General features: G+C 36.9%; 1 protein-coding gene across 3 annotated transcripts in view; it reads left to right on the forward strand.

Annotated features, from left to right (window-relative positions):
* Nucleotides 1-17,699, forward strand: part of Tcerg1 (transcription elongation regulator 1) — a 61,639-nt gene that overhangs the window by 31,926 nt on the left and 12,014 nt on the right. For all 3 annotated transcript variants that reach the window (XR_002376977.3, XM_021150562.2, XM_021150563.2), the window contains 6 exons: nt 5,308-5,468; nt 6,811-6,867; nt 7,017-7,083; nt 9,651-9,786; nt 10,565-10,654; nt 14,963-15,081. Coding sequence is in view for 2 of the 3 variants with exons in the window: in XM_021150562.2 (XP_021006221.1) it covers nt 5,308-5,468; nt 6,811-6,867; nt 7,017-7,083; nt 9,651-9,786; nt 10,565-10,654; nt 14,963-15,081 (630 nt within the window). In the remaining variant the exon portion in view is untranslated. The remainder of the gene's footprint in view (nt 1-5,307; nt 5,469-6,810; nt 6,868-7,016; nt 7,084-9,650; nt 9,787-10,564; nt 10,655-14,962; nt 15,082-17,699) is intronic.

The raw sequence follows: 17,699 nt of genomic DNA on the forward strand, positions 1-17,699 counted from the left end.
CACTTCCCAAGTGGCCCTCAATTACTCTAGGTCCTGTGTGCTTAACTTATTAAATACTTTTGTAACTTATTAAATACTTTCGTATAGAGGCATCTGCTACCAGGCTTTATAACCTGGAATGCACATGGCAGGAGGAGAGAACTGACTCCAGACGGTGGTCTTTGACCTTACGTGTAACCCCTCTTCCTCCTGCATATACATTTAAACAGAAATGTCATAGAAAAGCCTTTTGAGTTTATCTTTTTTTTTTTTTAATTTACTGAAAATTGCGTAGACCCTTTCTGTTTTCTTTTTTGTTTCTTTTTTTTTTTTTTTTAATTCTCTCAGTATTTTGTTCTGGCAAGTTTTAAATTTGCAAGTATGTCAAGAATTCTTCAATATTGAATTTATATAGTGTGTGCATAGTGACCATTGAGTTTTCGTAGTTCTATGTTGAGTTTATACAACATGTGCTTCGTGATCACCAAGATTCTGTAGTTTTACATTGAGTATATGTGTGCAAGTGACTCCTGAGAGTCTCTAGTTCTCTGCTGAGTACACACAGTGTGTGTATAGTGACCACTGAGAGTCTCTAGTTCTTAATTTGCCATATTTGCTTTAACCGGCTTGTCCTTCAGCCCACTGGCCTTCATTTACACTTTGAAAGTTACAGTACACCTCACTCATTGATTTATTTCTTCGTAGTACTATGGATGAATGTTTTTGTGTTTCTTGTTTAATTCTGAGGTTCTCTGACAGCTTCTGTGAATACACATATGTGGTTTCTGCTCTGACTCTGCTCTGAGAAGAGTGGAAGAGAGAAGCTTGCTGTGATGTTACTTGCATATAATCTTAGTACATTGGAGGCTGAAGTAGGAGTTTCATGAGTTTGAGAGCAGTCTGAGCTACACAGAAGGGAAGTTGGAGAGAATAATAACATCTTTCTTGATTCGTGAAGATAATTTATGAAAAGACTGCCAGTTTAGGCCTCTAATTTGAGGACAGTGTTCACTGTTGAGTTGACCATGATTTGCTAGACATAGTCCTAGGCATTATGATACTGTTGACTACTGCACACGTGCCATGGCACGCATTTGGAGGTCAGAGGACAACTTTTTAGGGACCTCTCTGGGATTTCTTGAACCTGTCATCTACAAATGAAAATGCTTTTCTTCTATGTCTTTCATTAATTTTCTTCTTTTATTGATTCTCTTATAGTGCAACCTTGCCTTACTCCCTGTACCAATGCTGAGCATTCAGCTCGGTTCTTTTTTTTTTTTTTTTAAGTAGATAGTGTCTGGCTGTCCTAGAAACTCATTATATACGTCAGCCTGGCCTCAAACTCACAAGAGTTCTTCTGTCCTGCTCCCTAGCATTGGGATTAAAAGTGTCTTAACATCACTCTCTCCCTTCTCTGCTCCTCCCTCCCTCCCTCCCTCCCTCCCTCCCTCCCTCCCTCCCTCCCTCCCTCCCTTCCTATTTTAATAGGGATTGAATTTAGGATCTTATGCATGGTAAAAGCTCTCAAGTACTGAGCCACATCTGCTGTGACCAAATCAGTTTTTTATTTTCAGATGTTAGCTGTAGGTTTTTCAGAAGCCTTTATCAGCTTTAAAGGCTACCTTGATGTTTTAGTAATTTAGAAAACAAATCTGATTCTTTTCACCCTCAACTTCCCCTTATTGAGAGGGGGGTTTCTCTGTAGCTCTGGCTGTTCTGGAACTCACTCTGTAGACCAGAGTTTCCTCAAACTCCCAAGTGCTGCAAAGGCATGTGCCACCACTGCCTGGCTCCCCCCACCCCCCCTTTTTTTTTTAAATGATCAATTACCAGGGACTTTGAATGCTTTGCATTTCCTGGATAAATGTTGCTTGCGTGTCAAGGTGTCCCTTTTAATTTGCAGTGGATTGATGTCATGCTCTTTTGTTTTATGTTAAGTTCTTAGGTCATTAGTAAAGTTCTGCTCTAATGTAAGTTTTCAAACCAGGATTCCTTTGTAGTGTTTGGCCACCATGCCACTTTTAATGTATTTTGTTCATTCTTGACTGCTTTTTCTGAGGCCCCATTGGCAAGCTTGTCCACATTTTGTAATTGTTGCATCTTGTTTTCATCTTTATGAACTGACCGCCTCTCCCTGTTTCTCATCGTATTCTTTGTCTCGAAGCTTGTTTTATCTATAACTGAAGCCCAGCCATTCTTTTCTACTTTGTTTGGTGGTGTATATTCCTCAGTTTTTTTATTTTATTCTTTGAGGCAGGGTTTCTACATAGCTCTGACTCTCCTGGAACTAGCTCCGTTTGTAGATCAGGCTGGCCTTGAACTCACGGGGATCCACCTCTACTGTGAATGAAAAAAGAGAAAACAAAAGAAATAATGAGAGGGTGTGGCTGCTCCTAGGTGTGGTTGGAGAGAAAGTTTACTGTAGATAAAGGGAGAGCAGAGCCTGAGGCAGGGATGTCTGGGAAAGTCTGCAGTGGACTTGACCCTGGGCCATGGGAGAAGGGAGAAGAGAGGGGCAAGCCAAACCAAGAGGTCAGAAGGGTTACACAGGTAACCAAAATTATCTAGGAAGGAGCAGCCCAGCTCCAGGGAGAACCTGGTGGCCAGCTCTGCTTTGATATGTTGAATGGGTACCTTCTCCATTTGTCAGGGTTTTTTGTTTTTTGTTTTTGTTTTTGTTTTTTGAGACAGGGTTTCTCTATATATCCCTGGCTGTCCTGGAACTCACTCTGTAGACCAGGCTGGCCTCGAACTCAGAAATCCGCCTGCCTCCCAAGTGCTGGGATTAAAGGCGTGTGCCACCACTGCCTGGCTTGTCCCAGGGTTTGAGATTTCACATCTTGAGTGCTGGGATTAAATGTGTGTATCAGCACACCCAGCTCTATTTTCCTGTTTACTATGACTTTATATTTTTATATTTCAACATTATTATGGTTTTATATTTAAAGTGTTTCTTAGAAACAGCTTTTAGTGTAATGTTTTTATCTCCTCTGTCAGTTTTTGCTTTTATTGATATGTTTTTCAACCATAATAGTTTCAGCCTATTAACAGTTAATATAAGTTTTGATATTGTTGAATTTGGAATATAATTATTTTCCTCTATTCTATCATAATTGCAATTTATTTAATTTCTTTAGCATTCTGCTTAATTTATTGGCTTTTTGAGGACATCTCTTGTCATCAGTTGTTATTTCAGGAAAATATCATACCTAATCTCCATTTTGTTTTAAATAAATGTATTATTGTATGTATAAACCTGCTGGACAGGCCCCTTTAAGCCTGTATTGTACACACTGACTAATGTTCTAGTTATCTTACACCTGCTACGTGCATTAAAATGCCAATAGACAGAATTTCAAAGAACTTAAAAAGAAAAATTCTTTTATATTTACCGTTTGTTGTGTTTTACTTACTGCTAAAAATGTGGGTTTTGTTGAGTTATTTCAGCATGAAGGCCATTTTTCTTAGAGTTGTCTTCTAGATTGGAACCTCTTAGCTTCTCTTCATCTGAAAATACTTTTCCATTTTTTGTTTCTGCAGGATGTGAAGTTCTGGTTGGTAATTCGTTTTTCCATAACTTTAAAGATGTTTCTCTGTACTTTACCCTGTGGGGCTCTTGCTAAGGAATAAAGTTACTTCATATAAATTTTGCCATTCCCCTCTGAAAGACTCCGAAAGGAGCCCCTCGCTCAGGCCTCAGGACAATAGCGGACACCCAAGAACTCACGACAGACCGAGCTTGTTGCAAACCACATGAGGCTTTATTCGGGGAAAGCCAGAGCTCTGGGGACGACTCATATCCCACGCAGGGGTAGAGGAGTCGACCTCCAGGGGGAAGAGGTCCCAGTTTTTATAGGCCCTTGGGGGGGGGGAGGAGAAGGGGGAGAGTAGGGGATTTCCAGATCTAAACAATGTCTATTCTCAAGAAATGGGTATAGGAGGGGTACAAGGAAAGAGTCTAATGAAGGTGCAGCAATGGGTACACACCTGGTCAGAACATTGGCAGACACACAGGTTCAAGGAGTGGCCAGAGCATTGTGCACCTCTATTTTTCTAAATCAGTGAAGCTAGTTCTGCTAACACTGACGTCTATCTTGCCAATTTCAGGGCTTCTGTGTCCTTTTACATTCTGCCAGGATCTTTCACCTCCTCAATCCTTAGTTGTTGTTAGAATTTTTGTCCTTTTATTTTTTTATTCATGGCTGCTTTTTTCTGTGTCTAGTCTGGTTTTCTTGGAGTTACGTTTTATGGGGTTTACTGATCTGTACTTCATACAGCATACATTCATATTATGCCTTTGGAAGTATTTATTTTATGTGTGCGAGTGTTTTACCTATCTGTATGTCTATGTGCCATGTGCCCAGGGAGGCCAGAAGAAAGCATTAGATCCACTGACAGAGCTGTTTCTGTATGGGCTCCCATGTGGGTGCTGAGTATTGAACCAGGGGCCTCTGCAGTGTTCTTAAATTCAGAGTCAGCGCTCAAACCCTAATATCAGTTATTCAAGTTTCTAAATTTTCTGTTTATCTTTTAAGTTGTTTCTATTTCTATTCTGAAAACTGCTATCTTTTGAGTAGTTTTAGGTGTGTTGTGTGTGTGTGTAATTTCATGAAATGTAGTTTTTGCTTTAGATTTCTTTGAACATAGGATCCTTCGTTCATTTCAGTATCTAGGTTACTTTGAGAGCTTAAAAGTGTTGATTGACTTCTAATTGTCTGGACATAGAGATCTGCTTTCCTTTGGACTTTGTCTGCTCTAAAAACTTGAAGGGAATATCCATTCCTTCCCTTATAGTTGCTTCTGTAAATTTTGACTCACTATACTTTTATATATTTAATGCTAAACTTACAAGTCCTTTTCATACACGTTTTTTTTTTTTTGTTATACCTTTAGTTTTCTAATTGTAAAAGTAGGATTAGTGGACTGCAGTGCTTTATGGGGTTCCAGTGCAGTCCTCTACATTTGACATCTTCTATCATTAGATCAGGTTTGCATTTGATGTGTGATGTTGGTTTATTAAGAAATAACAAGAACTTATTAGGTAGTATGGTTTGCTTTTTAAGCTATAGAGTTATTAGTAGTGTTTTTGTTGCCTTTGAACTTACACTTTAAGTTTGGTTGCACTGGCATTTTAAACTCCCATCTACAGATGAATTTGCATTTCTGGAATCATTCATTCATCTCTTTTGTTCTGAAAACTGTTATGAAAACCATTATTAATTAGGACCTATCACTGTCTTACTGTTTGCCTGTCCTTTTCCCCTCTTAGAGTTAGCATTAAATTAGCTATCAAAGTTTTTTGAAAATGGTGTTTTATATTATCTTTAGGTGTGTTGTTTGGACTGGTGATGAGAGGGTCTTCTTTTACAATCCTACCACCCGCCTTTCTATGTGGGACCGGCCCGATGATTTGATTGGAAGGGCAGATGTTGACAAAATTATTCAAGAGCCCCCTCATAAAAAAGGATTGGAAGACATGAAGAAGCTAAGTAAGTTTCAAATTAGGAATTCATCCTCTGATTTTAACCCCTTTTAACTATTTGATGAATAGTATAAAGGCCATTTGAAATAAATTTAATTAAAAAAAAATAGACTGCTATTCTGGTTTGGATACAATAAGAAATAAAAATGTAAAGAATTTGAATAATAGTTTATTTTGTAGATTTTTTTTTTTTAACTTTGTTGCTAATATTTTCAGTTAGTCTGAGATGCTGGAACTGTTGCTGTTGGCTTAATGCTTTTAATGCTAATGAAACCCTTAGATAGACTTCCACCTCCTTTTGTACTAGTGATACAGTTTGCAATAATCAAACTATGCAGGATTTTTTTATATTTTCTAAAATTTTATAGTCTACAAAATGCAAAATTTCATAAAACTATAAAAGTCAGTTCTGTAGGATGTGGTAGCATGCACTTTTAATCTCAGCACTTGGGAGCTAGAGGCAGGTTGATCTCTGAATCCAGTCCAGTCTGGTCTTTTTAATGAGTTCTAGACTAGCAAGGCTACATATACATAATAAGACCCCGTCAACCAGAAAAACAAAAATCCTTTGAACTAGATAATAGCTTTCTTCTTGAATATAGAAATCCTTAGCTTTTAAGACATGTTAAAATCTACTGCCTCTTTTGAGAGTATTTCAGAATATTGGGTACAAACACTTGTGTGTAATTTTTTTGCTGTATAATTCCTGATGGCAATTTAACTCAATTTTTATTATATTTATTCAGTGTTTTAAATGGAACTCATACTCATAAATAATATAGAAATATGGTGAATCATTTAACATTTCTAATGTAACAAATCTTAGTACTGTCTTTAAAGTGACCAAGAAGTTTACATGGAGCACATAGATGTGGCTCTGGCATTAGTGCTTTTCAGTACTTGGCAGGCGGGTCAGTGTAACTGCCTATCTGGTGCAGTGCTATCATTCTTTTTCAACTTGAGTACTATTTGCTTTGTATGATACTGTGTGGTGATGACACTTTACAATCATAGGAAACAGTGCCAAGAAAGCATGTGATTTGCTTTTGGGTGTTTTTGGAACATTTTCTTTATATTTGAGTAAAATTTTTTACATAAGCATTCATTCTAAAAAAATGTTATGAGTTATGAATTGGGAGTTTTACTTATTTGTAAAGTTAAAAACTAGCAAATTTTACTCACACATTCTAAAGATAAGGGCTGGGCAGGAAACATGAAACCAAATTGATATTACATTTTGAATTAAAGAGTAACTATTTGGTAGATATTTTATTCAAACTACATTTTTAAAAAGCTTGTGAATATGTGTGTGTAAATGTTGATAACAGTGTTTGAATTGTCTTTGCTAGGGCACCCGGCTCCAACAATGCTTTCCATCCAAAAGTGGCAGTTCTCAATGAGTGCAAGTGAGTGACATGACTGTAAATGGCAGCCTTTCATGCATCGAAGGGAATGTTAATGTTCCAGCAGTGACTAGCGAAAGAATCAGTGGCTGGGAATTCACTAATGCCTGCGTATGCTTTACTCAGTGTTTTAATGAATTTTTATCTTACAGTTAAAGAAGAACAAGAATTAATGGAAGAAATGAATGAAGATGAGCCTATTAAAGCCAAAAAGCGGAAGTAAGTAATGCATACATAGTTTGTGCATTTCCAGTAGATTTCCAGGATGGAGTTGATGAGGTTGTCACTTTGTGATTGGAAGGGAATGTGGAATATCTATGTGATTAAGAAACAGTTGTCATAGTTTCTTTCTTGGACCTGATATTAATTAGCTTTTATAATGTAGAGATGGTGTGGTCTGTTGTTAAAATTCGGAATACTTGGTCATACAAATAGATATTATGAAGCTAGCTGAAATTTAGGCATTAATTGATTAATTTTCTGTAGACTTTAATAGGTCTAGAGGTTATTAAGAATAAAATTTATATCAACCTTCAAAAACTCCATTCAAGGGATGTCATTAAAATGGACACCTTTTTCTTATATGTGTTTATCTTCTCACTTGCTTGTTCCTAGAGACTATTCATTCCTCCCTGGGAAGGAGTGGACTCACTAGTTAGAAAGTACTGAGAGACACTGGAAGATAACGGTTAGGAGCAAGTGTGGGCAAGATGTGAGGTTACTTTTACTGGGGGAGTAAAGTTGGAATTGAGGGTGTATGTGAATGGGACTACTGTTTGTCAGCAGATATGAAAGTCTAAGGCGATTATTAGGACTGGTTGATAATAGTCCTGATTGAAAGAGGACAGATTGACTTTAGCCTGATTGTGCTGAGAAGATGAGTAGGATGACTCTGGTAAAGAGAGCTTTCTTTCAATACCTGTTTATTGGCAACAATGTTAAATTAAGATCTTATTAAAGAGAGCTACCATAATCCTATAACTGAGGCAGCTGTTCTCATTTGCATAGTTGACCTTTTTATTCCTTAATCAAATGTAGTTTTACTAGTTGTGGCTATGTAATTTTTTGTTTTTAAAAATTGTAAAATAAGACATTTGTCTTAATAATTAATTGTAAATATATTCATTCTGTTTATGTGCCATAATTTTAGATATTTCTGTGATGTTAAACTTTTAGGTTGTTTTTAATTGTTTGTTCTTATAGACATCTCTGTAAGGGTTTTAACTGCTTTTATCAGGAGAATGTCAAAGAAGTCCTTTATGTGGATTGCCCGAGCTTCTCTATTTAGGTACAAAGCTAAAAGCCTGTTTTTCCTGGCTTAAGTTTTCCTTTTATGTATTTTATTGAGATAGATAGTGATAGTTTGTATTGTGACATTTAGTGTAATTCTGTAAAGGTTGTTTGTTGTTTTTATCATATTTCGTAGCTGTCTTTGAGCTCCTCTAACTATTTAAGTAGTTCCTCTGTAAAGAAAGTATATTGCTTGGCAGATGGCTTTACCTGTTTATGTTGTGCATGTCTTAGGTCACAGACTCTCCCTAAGCTCCTGCGGGTCATGGATTGTGTTTTCTATTTCTTTTGAGCCATCCCCAATTGCTAGTTTCCTCTCATTATTAATTAGGCTTAGCTCCATTTGTAGCTCTTGGGTTACTATGTAGAATGGTTTTGATCTTCCAGTAACTTATGTCAAGAATATAAACCAGCCGGGCGTGGTGGCGCACGCCTTTAATCCCAGCACTCGGGAGGCAGAGGCAGGCGGATTTCTGAGTTCGAGGCCAGCCTGGTCTACAAAGTGAGTGCCAGGACAGCCAGGGCTACACAGAGAAACCCTGTCTCGAAAAACCAAAAAAAAAAAAAAAAGAATATAAACCAACTTTAATAGTTTTATGTAGTTGATCATGTTTAAGAAGGAAGATTTGTTCAAATACACTGAGTACATTGGATTTATTTCTTGGATTAGTTATACAAATATAGGCCTTCTTTTAATAGTGTATATGTTTTGAGACATAGCGTGATTTCCTGTTTATGTCTTCTTGTGTAGACACAAGCAATAGGTCTGCCCTTTCTTAGCCCTGAGGTGTAGTTTTGGATAAACATGAAGTAGGCTAAGTCATTGCTGAGCCATCCTAATTCCTAGTGCTCCCTCCAAACTACTCTTGTGCCCATGTTCTCTGAGACCTGCCCTTCAACTTAAGTCAGCTTGTCACCAGAAAGTGAGGAACAATGTCGGTTAGGTAAGGTGTTTATCTCACTATACACTTGGCCACAGTATTTTTCTTTTAAGTTATTTAATTTTATTCTTAAGATAAAGATTTGAAATTACTAAGACCTTTTCATAATTTTTAATGTATCTTAAAATATTTCCTGAATTAATAATAAGATAGTTTGGGAAATGCTAATTTTTAAAAATATTATCTCAAGAACTAAAAATATATTATGTTCTATTTGATTCTAACATAGTTTTGTAAGCAATGCCAGAAAAGCCCTTTTCTTTTAGTTCACCTTACGTAACAACTGAAGTAAGAGAGAGAAAGCACATTAAAGATATATATATATATATATTTTTTTCTTTCTTAACCAGTGTAGCCATTGTAACATTAGAAGCATTGTAATTTTATTATTATTAGAATGGAAGTTGTGCCATATAATTTATATGACATCCTCAGGGTGGTTTGTTATGTCAAAAATATGCTGCTTCTAGTTCCTTGAAAATTCCACTGATTTTAAGAACTTAGTAAGATTTGTATCCATTGTATTAATATCACCTTATGATTTATTTTTTATAGGAGAGATGATAATAAAGACATTGATTCAGAGAAAGAAGCTGCCATGGAAGCTGAAATTAAAGCTGCCCGAGAAAGGGCCATTGTCCCTCTGGAGGCTCGAATGAAGCAGTTCAAGGACATGCTGCTAGAGAGAGGGGTCAGAAAACAATCTTTGGGGGAGATATTTCTGTTTTATATAAGTAATATAAATATGTCTTGCTAAAAGGTCAAATCTAAGGTTAGTGCTCATTAAATGGGGTGGGAAGGATAAGGGAACCTGTTAAATTACTGTACACATTGTGAAGTGGCCTTTTACTTGGCTTATATTATATTTAACTAAGTGGCATTTTACTGTCCTTTAAAGTATAAGTAGCATTTAACATTTGTTGGGTCATATAATTTCGGTAACACATATGAGTATTAACATTACAGAATTTCGGACTACTTCGGATAGGTAAGGTATATATGATTCTTCCAATATCTTCAGAACAATTTTTGGTGAAATAACTGATACTTATGATATTAGAAGCTTAACGGAGAAAGAAACTTTTTGGTTGTAGTCACAAATGTGTTTGAACAAGTAAACTGTTAAATTTTAAAATCACAAGATTGCAGTTAGTATGTGAAATCAAAATGCAAATCTTCAAGGCTTTTTCTGATGTATTACGTTTAAAATGTCACACAGTAGTGGTTATTTTTAATGAGCAATGAAGTGTGTGTTATTTCTTTATAACAAAGAAATGGTCAGAGCCAATTAATGTGGAAATTTGCTGTTGCTAGCCTCCCACTGCTTTTAATTTATTAGTGATGGAAACTTCACTATGGTTTTAATGTCTCCTTTACAAAAAGATGCCCTGTAGTTTTCAAGCAAAATTATGACCTTTCTGGAGTCGAGTATCTTAATTATGAGGCAGTGCTTTCTTTTTATTTTAAAGGTGTCTGCTTTTTCAACATGGGAGAAGGAGTTGCACAAGATAGTATTTGACCCTCGGTACTTGCTTCTCAATCCTAAAGAAAGAAAACAGGTAAAAGGAGCTATAACAGTGAAAATTTACCATTTTGAAATTTAGTGTTTAAGTGTTGAGACAGAAACTCCCAGGCTGGCTAACCTGGCAGTCCTCTGGCACTTGTCTCTTGCTGCAGTAAAAACATACCGTTCAGACTGAGCCACTGCCAGGATGTTTTGTCTTGTTTTGAATGTGCATTGGTATGAGGATATCAGCTCCTCTAGAATTGGAGTTAGGCAGTTGAGTGCTGCCATGTGGGGACTGAGACTTGAACCCAGGTCTTCTAGAAGTCCTCACACTTTATTTCTTAATAATACTTCACAGTATACTTTTGCATCTTAGTGCTTAGTTAGTACGTCAGTGCAGAGGCTTTCCCACTTTAGGAACCAGATTATTTTTGTTACTTTTTTTGTTGTTGCTTTTGTTTTTTCGAGACAGGGTTTCTCTGTGTAGCCCTGGATGTCCTGGAACTCACTTTGTAGACCGGGCTGGCCTCGAACTCAAAAATCCGCCTGCCTCTGCCTCCCGAGTGCTGGGATTAAAGGCGTGCGCCACCACACCCGGCTTATTTTTGTTACTTTTATAAGAACATGTTGTCCTCGTGCTTCATAGTTAATGAAGTTATATTTGTGGCAGTTTTAAAAGTTATTTCTAAAGCATTTATCAATTTGTGCTATTAGAGTAGAAGATAGCAAAATACAATTTTTATAAAAAGGAAAAGCACCCATCTATAATTCCCAGTAGACATAACCACTGTTTATTGCCTTTTAAAGGAGTGTGCCAACTTGTCTATGCATGTATCTATATAAATACTGTGGAGGTGTAGCACTTGGCATTGTATCTCATGCATGCCAACAACTAAGGATTTGTTAAAGTGATTGTCTCATAATTGTAGAGAAATGAGGTGGTCTCCTCAAGGTGTCTGCTGAACTAGAGGTGCATGAAGTAGTCACCTTGTTGCTAGCTGTCATTCCCCTGATGATTCGGCATAGTATCACCTCATGGTAATTGCTTCTTGCTCCAAAGCATTGTATGCTTGCAGTTTATGTAATAATTAAATTCTCTGTACCATCTTCTGTAAAATGGTGAGTACTTGAGTCATGTCCTCATAGTACACTTGAGCTGTGAAGTTTCTTTTGGCAGCAGTGCTATTCATTTTGAATATTTAGAGTGTAACGATTGGAGTGATTCTCAGCAGTCCTATCATTTTGCATGCAGACCTACTTGTGAACATTAATGAAGAGAGAATATTTGTAGTGTCTGTGCTTTGATATTTATAGTAGAACAACATGACTTTCCAAGTATATTTGCATGCTCATTTTAAGCTTTGTAGCTGTTGCGTTTTGAATACTTTCTTTAAACTGTTCAGGAGTGATCATCTCATTCTCGGCATGTAACTGTCAGTATGCTGTCAACATACTGTGAATCGGCCTTGGTTTTTTGTTTTGTTTGATTTGTTTGTTTTGTTAGAGTCTAAAACATGAACTGGCCACGTTTTAGATGTTTCTACTTCCCAAGTGTTGGGATTATAGCCATGAATGAACTTGAGCCTTTATTTTCCCTAGTTCTATTCAGTAAGTCAACCTCCAAAACATTATGTAACTAGCCTCTCACTCGTTATTTCCCCTACCAGTAACTCTACCCTAAACCACTAAGGTGGACTCTTTTCTTGTAGCTCCTTATTGGTTTTCTTTTCAGGAGTCCCCTTTCCTCCTTTTTCCTTTATTTCTATTCTAGTTGTTCTGTGGTTTCAAGTTTTCTACACAGTAGCCAGAGAATTTAATTAAGTTTAAGAGAAATCAGATTAAATTGTTGTTCTTAAAATTGTCTAGTACATATCCCATTTCAATGAAGAGAAAACAGATTCTAGACATGGAATGTTTTACATGTAGTCACTCCTCTTAAAGTTCTTCTCTTGTGTTTGCTATAGCCACACCAACAGCCTTTAAGTAAGGCAGGCACATTTGGTGCTTGTCATCTCCATTGCCTGGCCAGTCTGTTTGTTTACCTTCATTGCTATTTGGTATGGTTTTTAAATAGCACTGATAGGTCTCACCTGAAATGAGTAGTTTGTAGCTGGCAAGGTGGGTCGGCATATAAAGGAACCTCTGCCATACCTGACTTGAGGTTTTTTTCTCAAGACCCACATGATGGAAGAAGAAAACCAGTCTAAGCAGGCCATACATGTACTGTGTCATACATGCGCACACACGTTCTTTACATACATACATATGTACATATTATATACACTCCTGCAGCAGTTTTGTTCCTGGTCTGTGGTGTTTGGATCATTCCCTGTTAGAAAAGCTCTGGAAGACTTAACATTTTATAATGCATTCTTATGTTGCTAAAAATTTCTTAAGTGAAATCCAAGAACTATACTTCGGATTCAAGTTCTTTAACTTCCAGAACATTGCCAGTGTGGTAGAAACTGAGCTCCTTGTTAGAGTTGCAGTACAACAAAGACACTACGTTTCAGACAGAGCCTCTGTGTGGAAATGATTCTATCTAAGGAAGTTATCTTTAAACTCTAGTGTTGGGACTGGAGAGATGGCTCAGCACATAAAAGCACTGGCTACTCTTTCAGAGGACCTGGGTTCAATTCCCAGTACCCACATGGCAGCTCAACAGCTATTTGTAACTCCAGTTCCAGGGGATTTGGCACTCTCACAAAGAGATACTTGCAGGCAAAAAATATCAATGCACATAAAAATAAATCAATCTTTAAAGTTAAAAATAAAAAAACTAGTTACTTTCTGAGAGGAAAGAGAAATCCGTATTTGACATTCAAGGATAAATATCTTAAGGATTTGTTTTTATTTTTATTTAAAAGTTAAGGAGAAAGCAAATAGATGCTCATTAAACATTTGCACATATAATTTCCTATCTAAGTTTGTATTTTGATGACAAAAAATCCAAGTTGTTTAATATCTTAATCTAGAATTACATCCTTTGTTACTAACCAATCGCTTTAGCTTAAGACTTGTCTCCTTAGTGTTGTTTTGGATAAAAGGTAGCCTAAAGGTCAAAGTGTTGTTTGTTTGTTTGTTTTGGTTTTTGTTTTTTCGAGACAAAACAACAGCCCTGGCTGTCCTGGAACTCACTCTGTACACCAGGCTGGCCTTGAACTCAGAAATCCACCTGCCTCTGCCTCCCAAGTGCTGGGATTAAAGGTGTACGCGACCACGCCTGGCTAGGGTCAAAGTTTTTATTGTATGTTGTGACAATAGTTTTATAAATATAGATATGTTATAAAATAGTGTTTTTACAGAATAGTTTGTGTGCAGGAGTTTTGGTTCTGGTGCAGATAATTCTGATATTTCAATGGATTGTCTCTTTATTTTAATGTGATACTCAGAGCTTTAGAAGGTAGACAGAGCTTTACAAGATAGAAGATCACAGCTCCAGCATGAATGTTGTTGACTTGACACTTAAATAGTCTCATGTTTCAGTAAACATGTCTGTGTTCTGTTGGTATAATGTGTGTGTACAAGTAAAGATAAGAGGCTGACACTGGGTATCTTCCTCACTGTCCATCTTAGTTTCTGACAGAATCTTTGATTAACATGTCTGTGTTCTGTTGGTATAATGTGTGTGTACAAGTAAAGATAAGAGGCTGACACTGGGTATCTTCCTCACTGTCCATCTTAGTTTCTGACAGAATCTTTGATTAAACCTGGAATTTACTGATTTGGCTAGCCTGGCTTACCAGCAAATTTTATGGATTCTTTTGTCTACCCCTTCCTCCCTCCACTGCTGAGGTATAGATGTATATATACCATTGTTCCTGGCTTTTCTGTGGGTGCTGGGAATCTGAACTCAGGCACTTCCTCTTTATTGATGGAGCCAAGTCTTCAGCCCCAGAAACTTAACTTAGGAAGAAAAGGATACACACAGAAATGCCAAATGATGAGTGACTGTTTATAAGATGAATGTAAGTTACCAAGTTCAAGAACTATTACTAGCATCCCAGAACCTAGGTAGGCCTGGGTAGTAGTTGTCCCTTAATAATGTATTTTTGCTTATGTGTATAAATAGAACATAACTAGGAATTGCTCTTAAAATTCATTCAATCTCACTGTAACTGTTGCATTCTTGAATTGAAATTAAAAGAAACTGGCTGCTTTTTTCTCCTTGGTTCTGGAGAGCTGTGTGCTTGTGTACTGTTCTGGTGACGCTTTAGAGTGAGACTTGCTGGAGATAATCTACCGTTAGTGATTGACACCGACTATACGGTTCCTATGGAGACTTCAATTTGAAATTCTCTAATAAAAAGACTGACTTAACACATTGCTTTTTTTTTTTTTTTTTTTTTTTTTGGAATAGGTGTTTGATCAGTATGTCAAGACCAGAGCAGAAGAAGAACGCAGGGAAAAGAAAAACAAAATAATGCAAGCCAAGGAAGATTTCAAAAAAATGATGGAAGAAGCAAAGTTCAATCCCAGGTATGTGTTTACTGTAGTCACCTCTCAGTGTGCATTTCTCCCTGAGCTCGTGTGGGATGTGCGACAGGGTGATTGGGGTAATCAGGTTAGACCTGTTTAATAGATAAAGCAGCAAGCAAATGAGATAGTTGTGACAGGAGCTTGCCTCATTCTGGTATTGCTTAGAATAGTATAGACAGGAAGAATGAATTGTTCATGGTTTGCTTGTGACTGTGAACAACAGTACCTGGGGGAATTTTTGTTTGTTTTTATTTTCTTTTTGTTTCTGCCGCAGTGTCTCTTACTATTTTGCCTAAGAGTGTTTCAGACTGCTGGGCCTCCCAAGTATTGTGTCTATAGACTTGTACTGCATGCGTGGCTGTGGAAGTGTATATCTGTTTAAGTTTTAAGGTATTAGAATTGAAACCCAGTGGAGAGTGGAAACCATGGTCAGAATATATTATATGAAAAGACAAAAGGACTAGAACTGGGAGCTCTACAGTAGGCTGGCATTATACCACTCAGCTACAACTCCAGCTCCATGGGGCATTCCACAGTGAGAGGCTAGAAGCATGGGTTTCTGGATTAAATGACACTTACAGTACAGGTTATTTTTGTTAAGCAATTTTTTTTTTTTTTGTACAAACAACTCTGGAGGAGTGATTAGAGTATATTTAATGTAATTTTTTTTTAAGTCCACAGTGTAAAAAGAAATGTTTTGCTCGTACAAAGTATAGGAAACTAATGAGTATTTGTGGCTCTGCGGAGTGTAACATTTGGGGGTTGAAATTTCATACTACAGACAGGCTTGAGCTTTTTCATAGAGCGTACACTGCGGGTCATAGTTAGACTGACTTACGGGAGACACTGGGAATGTGAGTAGGTTAGATTACTATTTCTCTGGACTTCGTGACTGTGGAAGATACTGACTTGCTCTTAGTTAAGACTTATGTCCATAGGATATTCAAACGATTTAGTAAAGCCATTTACTATTACAATTAGTAAAGAGATACTGACTAAAACTTCTTAATGGTAGTTTAGGAGGCGGCTCACTAAGTAAAGGTGCTCACTCTTCAAGCCTGGCAACCTGAGTTTGAGCCCTACAACCCTCATAATATAGAAGGGGAGAACTGATTCCCACAAAGATTCCTCTTACTCCACCTGTACACACCCATCCACACATCATGCACATGTATGTACAATAATAGCAAAAAATTAAATTGACCAAAAAACCAACCAACTAAACAAACCCCTCATTGGTCTGGGAATAATCAGAATTCTAAAAGCAACAGGAGTGGTGCTCTCTTACAGAGGAGAGTAAATCCTACTGTATTTCTGGTCTCTCCAGTGTGCTTTCTGGGCAAATAGAAGTGTCAAAGTGCTTGTATCTGTACACTGCAGGTTATTTTGTGAGGGAAAGGTAAGATGTCTGAGGTGTGCTATGTTGCTTCATTGACTCTTGTAACTCTGGCACATAAATAACACTTTTATCAAGTAAATAGAAGAAAACGAGAATAACTTAAATGTGAGAGAATATTATCTATTGAACTATTTTGGAGAACACCGATATAAAAAAGCAAAACAAAACTCTTTAGTACTAGAATACTGTAGATTGTTCCAAGTAGGAAAGAATGAAAACGTATCATAAATATCTATGTATGTAAACTAATGAAAGCTTCGTTCTTATAATGAAAATTTCAAATGTATTTTCTATGGTCAAAATATACTTCTCTATTCTCTACCATTTATCCGCCTATTTCCCAAAGAGGATTCCCCCCCCCCATCTGCTGTTTTAAAATAGTGCTTTTGAAGATTGAGAAATAAACTATGAACAAAACAAAACAAAGCCACTATCCCAAAAACTTCATAGGAATCTAATGCTTAAAAAAGTTCATTGTAGTCTATTAGAGTAAAAGATACCAGATATTTTATGTATCATAAATATCTCAAATAAATTCTTTTAAATTTTGATTTTTAGACTAAAAAAATATTGTTAAACCATTATTTTTCTAGTTTGAAATTATAAAGTAAGGTGCTTGATGTATCATGAACAAGATGATATTTAACTGACTACGTGTGGTTGATTTTTCTGGTATGCTTTCTCAATAACTTAAATTTTATTATGGTTGCACACAAACTGTTTAGGCAAGATTTTCAATCCTATTTAAAATAATACAATCTTTGTTTTAACATGGGAGATAATGCATTTTAGTTTTTCTAATTAAAATTATTTTAAAAGAGATTAAATAAGCCCCATTTTCCATTTGTAACGATCATAAAGGGTGTTGGCTCTCTGGAAGTGGAGTTGTTTGTGAGCCATCTGAGGTAGGTGGTGGGAACCGACTTCAGGTCATCTGCAAGAAGGGCAGTAGTAAGTTCGTGCTCCTAACTGATGAGCCATTTCTTCAGCCCTGCTCTTTTACTCTAATCCTGGGGACAGAGAAAGTGGTTATGCCATGCTTTTCAACAGTGGGTTGTGTTTGAGGCCCCATTGGGAATTATCCTTCAGTCAGTCTTCTGGGGACTCCTGTCTCTAGGACTTCTTTCTCTGCTCTTTTAGTGCCCAAACTCTTGTAAGTTTGTAGCCCCTGTGTTGCACATGAATTCCAGTAGGGTATACCTCAGGAATTCTCTCCTTC

This window comes from Mus caroli, unplaced genomic scaffold (assembly GCF_978045245.1).
Source record: "Mus caroli unplaced genomic scaffold, Mus_caroli_1 scaffold_19, whole genome shotgun sequence".
Lineage (NCBI taxonomy): Eukaryota > Metazoa > Chordata > Mammalia > Rodentia > Muridae > Mus > Mus caroli.